This window comes from Kryptolebias marmoratus, linkage group LG9, assembly GCF_001649575.2.
Source record: "Kryptolebias marmoratus isolate JLee-2015 linkage group LG9, ASM164957v2, whole genome shotgun sequence".
Taxonomy (NCBI): Eukaryota; Metazoa; Chordata; class Actinopteri; order Cyprinodontiformes; family Rivulidae; genus Kryptolebias; species Kryptolebias marmoratus.
In genome coordinates, this window is record NC_051438.1 from 14,076,844 (window position 1) to 14,083,002 (window position 6,159).

The following is a 6,159-nucleotide window of genomic DNA, read 5'->3' on the forward strand; positions in this document are numbered from 1 at the left end:
ACATTTGAAATATATGAGTTTGTATGTAATGTATGAATATAATATACAAGTTTCACTTTTTAAATGGAATTACTGAAATCAATCTACTTTTTCATGATATTCTAATTTTATGACCAGCACCTGTACAGTAAAGACTTATGTTATGTGATATCGCGTGATCTGATAGAGCTCAGAGTACACGCTGAGGATGACTCTCGGCTACTACATCAAACATTAGCTCCATTTTAGCACATATGACAAAGTTGCAGCCATTTCTGTGTCGGGACGTGATTACTTTCTGAAAGTTTCATTAAAGTCTGTCCATGTGCACACACACAAGTAAATACATTATTGCCTGCCTTTCATGGTTAATAAAAATATTATCTTTCTTTAACACCGGAGGGTGAGCTTTTGTTATGCAGCGAAAGCCAACATATTTTTAATTAAGTTATCTATAAAGTTTAAAAGCAAAGGTTCTCCCCTTTTCTTTTTCTCAGAATGGGGAAGCAGGTTACACAGAAAGGAAGTACTCTGTTCAAAATGTTTAAATTTCGTTTCCCTCGTCCTTTTCCCAGTTTTAAATAACAAGCATCAAATAACTATAGTCTACTAAAACTAAGAAGAAGCTCTTTGACAACTAGAGATTTTATTGCTTGATCTGTTTTACGCAGAAATAGGTAAATAGAGTCACTCTGCTGGGAATAAGGTGTGAAAGCTTGAACTCAGTGAGAAATAAAAAAGGTCCATCTGATAGTTTTATTTTATTCTTAAGTAAAGCATTCTAAAGAAGATTATAGCTGGGACTTCAAAATCAATTAGACCATAGTTTTGGTATTTTTATAACAACAGTACAAAAACTACAACGTTTTACACAAGTAGTTTATTTTAATTTATCTCCAAGAGCTTCCCGAAACGCATTGTTGGTTTATCGAACTGGATTTGGACTGGGAGCTCCTATAGGGGCAATAAAAGCTAAGGATGCTGAACTTTTTGTACGCGATTAATGTGAGAGAGTATATCAAAGATAGGGCCCGGCTGCCAGCAACATGCTGATACAACAGCAATCAGTGAAACTGAGTTTTAACAAACTGAATCGTCAATTTATGAGCATTGCTGTTGAGATAATACGGATCGTTGGCTCACCAGGAGGTTTAGGAGGTGAGGTCGTTACATCTCGAGGAGGGAGGCCCGTTCTGTTTGTCGCCAATGTGACACCGGCGTCACTTGGGCATTTTTTAAACGAACTGCATCAATCAAATCAACTCTCGTCTCTCCAACGGTAACACGTGTTTGTGGTGTTTACAGAGAGCAATGGCTTGAAGTGGATTTCTGTAGAAAACAGCTAATGGCTCACTAAGAGATTATTGACCACACGGAGCATTGGCCTGGAATCCCAAATAAGGAGATGACCTCATTACTGGCAAAATATACAGGAGGAAAAAAAATGTCATTGTCTGCATTTGTAAACTGGTAATGTTTTAGAACAAATATTAAAAAAAAAAAAAAAAAAAGTTTTTAAGTGTGTGTATTATGTAGTAACCACTCCTGTGTAAAGAACTTCATGTAGTTTTCTGATCAAACAACAATATGAAGCTGATGTTTGGGAATAAGACCTGATCGACGGGTTTACTAAAGAAACCTAAATACTGTCCCTTAATGACCTTAGTTTGTTATGAAGGGAAGGAGACACTAAATAAAAATCACAGATTATCTTCACATTTATTTGGCCCAGTCGAGTGCAAACAGAGCAACGGATCAATAATAAATTAGCTGCATTTATAAGTTGCTTCTCTAGTTTTGTTGACCAACCAAAGCACGTCTTGGTTTATGCCATCTTACATCAACAACAGAGTGCATTTTTCTCTATCACACACACACACATCCATAACAATGAACGTATCAGAGGCTAAGTGGTTTTCAACTATCACTTACAGATAGTTCAGCACAAGTTATCAACCTTCTGCTCTTCCTCGTGAGCTTCATGACAATAATTTGGGCATTTTGACCTTCCAGCACATGTTAAGCACAAAAATTGAAGCAAAACTGAATTTAGTGTGAGGTCAAATGATGTCATAAATTATGTCTTTACTGTTGGAAAAGGATGCAATGCAGTACAAGGATCATTTGCTGCCATCTGCTGGTGGAAATAAAGTGAAACGGCACAGGAATGTAGTGACTCAAATGGTCCTTTCAGTGCAAAAATCAGATTTTCTGTAACACTGTCAGTTTGTACCATCAAGCCCCGTGTCTGAGATGAGGGTAACTCTGCACCGTGCGTGCTATCCCCTCCTTCAGGCTGACCACCGGTCTGTAGCCAAGGTCCTGTTTAGCACGTTCGCAGCTGTAGTAGTGATGGGTTCCAGCCAAAGCCACTCTCATGGGCGTAAAGGTTGGTTTGAACGACAGAAGAGGGCGCAGGATCCAGGTGAGCAGCCACAGGAGCAGGGCCAGGCTGTACACAAGCCCGTACGGGAGGTGGAAGCGTGGCGCAGCATACCCCAGACCCACCAGCATTTCAGACATGAAGTCCCAGAAGCGAATTGGCTCGTCGTTGGTGATGTGATACGGCTGGAGGAGAGGAGGAAGGTAGAGGGTTAAAGAGCTCTCCACCTGAGACTCAAGACTGACGAGCCACAGCAGAAACAAGCACCAATAAAGAAAAAAGGAGGAATCTGAACAGCTACACCAAAAAGGTCAAGGTCTCACTTTGCCACAGATGGGAGAGTCTGGTCTCAGGCACTCAGCAGCCAGGATGTGGCCATGAACAACATTTTCCACAAAGGTGAAATCTACCAGATTGGTCCCATCGCTGGAGAAAACAAGCAACAAATTAAAAACCCAGCATTCCTTGAAGAGCTGCAGATCACCTTTCACACAGGAGTTTCAAAATGATATCATTTTATGTTGAGAATTGACCGAGTTGGAGCCGTTTGGGGTAAATCTTGAAAATGATGTTACGCACAATCTCACAATCTCAGCTGTAGATGTACAGTGATGAACACACACACAGGCAAAAATATTATCTCCGACAGCGGTCGGTGAGACAGCAAATGTGGCTGGAAGAAAACAGAAAAAGCAGAGTGCCACTTTTGTTGCCTTGTGGGGGAATCCTTCTGTACCCTTGGTGTTTTATCATCTTTTATTAGACATCCTCTTGACATCTTTGGCACATTTATTTAAACCCACACTTCAGTGATGTAAAACAGGCTGTCAAATCTTGACAACGCATCCTAATACAATTCATAACAACTCCATGTGTTAAATCCACTGAAGATCCCTTTTTTAAATGTGCAGATTAACACCAAATTGGAGCATGAAGACGTCAATTTGCCATAGGTTCATTTTAACATTTGTTTAGACACACAAAGGATTTTTAATTTTTTTTTAAATTTATTTCACTCACCCGATGATGAACTTCATCTTCCCCCTCCGAGCGGCGTCCACCATGATGGGAACCAGCTGCGGATCCCGAGGGCCAAAGATGCCATGAGGCCGAATGGCGACTGTGAGGAAACCTTTCTGCTTGTCACACGCCTCGAGGACCAACTGAAACACAAAAAAACAATGTTTAGAAGAAAGCTGCACAGCAAAACTGAGCGTCTGCAACCATTTGTTCTGCGTTTACCATCTGAGTTATGACGTTACCAGGATAACGGCATAATTAAACAGAACCTTGATGCATCAAGTGCAAAAGATAAGTTCGGAAAACTACACTTTGTTTTCAAACAGAGAGGCATTGGAACCTCTGCTTGTTTGTTCGGCCTTCAGACATTTGTTTGAGACCGCAAACACCTGTCACAGTCTGCTACCTTCTCCTGTTGGATTTTGGTCTGTGTATAGTAGTCGATGGGCTTCTTGGCATACGGTAGGTCCTCTCTTCCATTCTTAATGTCCGTTCCTTCAAACACCACGCTGGCGCTGCTCGTCAAGACCAGTTTCTGGTAACATCAAACAGTTCAGACACTTTAAACTGCTTTGTGTTGTTTTTTTATTCCCCAAGGAAGACCTCTGAGGAGAAAAAGAAAAACCGTTCGACACATTACCTGTACTCCAGCCTGAATGCAGGCCTCGATGACCGTCTTCGTGCCCTGAATGTTGACCCTCTCAAACAGGGCGCGATCGTTGCTCGCTGGGGCTGGAGAGGCGCAGTGGAAAACCAGAGACACATCCTTCAGCGCTGACAGCAGAGCCTGGGGGAAAAAACAGAGCCGACGCCTCACAGCTTCTGACATTTACATTCTCCTATTTAATATGCCGGGGTTTTTTTATCTACATAACAAAAATAACACTTCTCAAGAGCAAATTAAGGAAGTAAACAACCAAATGAGGTTTTTAATTTCTCTTTGGGCTAAATTTGCACAATTCAGCTTAGAACATTGCAGAAATGCAGGAGTAAAAATCTGTCTTGGGTGAATAAAAACACACCTTTAACCTTTAAATTTCTCGCAGCACTTCTTCAAGCTTTAATGAATTAAACTAATTCCTTGAAGGGATGCATGTCGCCCGCCGCCTTGCGTGCCAGCGTTTTAAACAGAGACCTTGCATGATCTGTTAGCGATCGCAGAGGATAACTCTCAGCCACTACCCCACCAAGTTTTAGCCCTGAATCTGTACAGCCGACTGAGTTCTAGTCATTTTAATGTTTGCAAACTTTGACTTGCTGCGGTGGCCATCGTAGCTCGGGCTAACTCAGAATGGTGTCAAACTTCAGGTATTAAGCCGCTGTCCTGGGAGTTTTAAGTTTTACTGCTCCAACACACCTGATTCAAATGGTGCAACTGTCTCTGCACCAAATCATGAAGTTCTCGAGGAGAATGGCAACAAGTCCATCCATTTAAACCAAGTGTTTTAAAGCAAGAACACATCTAAAACATGCAGGAGAGCGGCCCCTGAGAAATTGAGTTTAAAACCCCGGGGTTAATCAGTTGTAGGCATGCACCCAATGATTACTTTTTGGGAGTTTCCTTAAAACTCAGCCAGTGGGCAATGAAATGTTTCGCTAACAGACAGACAGACAAACAAACACACAGAAATGTTCAGTCATCTGCCCTAAAATGTGTTGGAGTGGCTGATTATTCCATGCAGCAGCACATCTCTGATCAGTGTGTTCACACTCCTGTTTGGAAGATGATGGAGGATTAAGTTTCAGTAGTTTTCCCATTATCTGTTACAAAGTAACACGATGCCACAGCTACGAGACCCCGTTCTTCATTCAGCTGACAGCGTTAGTAAAAAAGCTGACCACCTGAATCTGGAGGTGGGCAAAAACAGAAACAAGCCCCACCTGTTCGTCGCAGAGGTCTCCCTGGTGGAAGGTGACGCCCGGCAGCTCGTAGCTCTGCCGGATGTCGAACACGGAGACGGAGTAGCCTCGGTCCTGCAGCTTCTCCACCAGGTGTCTGCCCAGGAAACCAGAACCCCCGATTACTGCGCACCGTTTACTGCTCTGCGAGACGGAAACGGGGCGACTGATAAACCAAAACGGGACTGTCTGGTGAAGTCAGTGGAAGGTTACAACAGACTTGCGGCGTCACGCTTTTAACTCACCGGTCGAAGACGTGTAGCCATGGTGAATGTGAAGTGGCCGACAACAACGCTGCGTCTTCCTAGTTCTTAAACTAAAAAAAAGAAGCGGTACGATTAGTTTGTCTCATTTAAGCTAGTTAAAAGTTTGCTACCTGACCGAACTGCGAACAAATATAAGCCGTTAGAATCAGCTGAGAGTGCTTCTCTCTGATTGGTCAAGACGTAGCTATGGCCGGGAGGGGTGATAGTGAGTATCCAATCGGATTTAAGGTACGTCAAAGGGGACCATACTTTAGACCAATCATGAATAAGTATCATATTTACCCCGCCTTCTAGATCGAAGACCACGCCTATTCAAGTCCTGTCAGCCATACATGAAAGTGACATGTGATAACTTCTCTGCGTTATAACTTTTTTTTAATGAATATTATGTGTTTTTGAGTTGTAGTATAAAAAGAAAAGGACTAAATGTCTAAATAGATATACACTGGGCAGCTTGAGTGAATATCAGGTATTGGAAAAAAATAACTAAATTGAGGATAAGTATTGAAAAGCTGTAAAAAAAATCAACTTAATTTTTTTTATATTGTAATAATTATTATTATTACTAGGTTTTAGGACTTGTGATTTTCTGTATTGTGTACTTACACTTTA

At 41.8% G+C, this 6,159-nt stretch overlaps 1 protein-coding gene across 1 annotated transcript; it reads right to left on the reverse strand.

The window, feature by feature from the left end:
- Window positions 1-1,679: 1,679 nt before the first annotated feature.
- On the reverse strand, window positions 1,680-5,695 carry nsdhl (NAD(P) dependent steroid dehydrogenase-like). The gene is made up of 7 exons (XM_017426607.3): window positions 5,527-5,695; window positions 5,264-5,425; window positions 4,023-4,169; window positions 3,789-3,917; window positions 3,383-3,525; window positions 2,686-2,788; window positions 1,680-2,547 (listed from the first exon to the last, which is right to left on the reverse strand). The coding sequence occupies exons 1-7, from the start codon at window positions 5,545-5,547 to the stop codon at window positions 2,215-2,217; spliced, it is 1,038 nt and encodes a 345-aa protein (XP_017282096.1). The 5' UTR covers window positions 5,548-5,695; the 3' UTR covers window positions 1,680-2,214.
- Between the last annotated feature and the right edge of the window lie 464 nt (window positions 5,696-6,159).

What these genes read in the sequence shown, in the direction of transcription:
- nsdhl (XM_017426607.3), bottom strand. Translation starts at nt 5,547, where the DNA reads ATGGCTACACGTCTTCGACCG. An exon ending in CCAAAATCCAACAGGAGAAG is followed by an intron (nt 3,526 to 3,788) that starts GTAGCAGACTGT and finishes TTTGTGTTTCAG; the next exon opens with TTGGTCCTCGAGGCGTGTGA. An exon ending in ACTCTCCCATCTGTGGCAAA is followed by an intron (nt 2,548 to 2,685) that starts GTGAGACCTTGA and finishes CCTCTCCTCCAG; the next exon opens with CCGTATCACATCACCAACGA.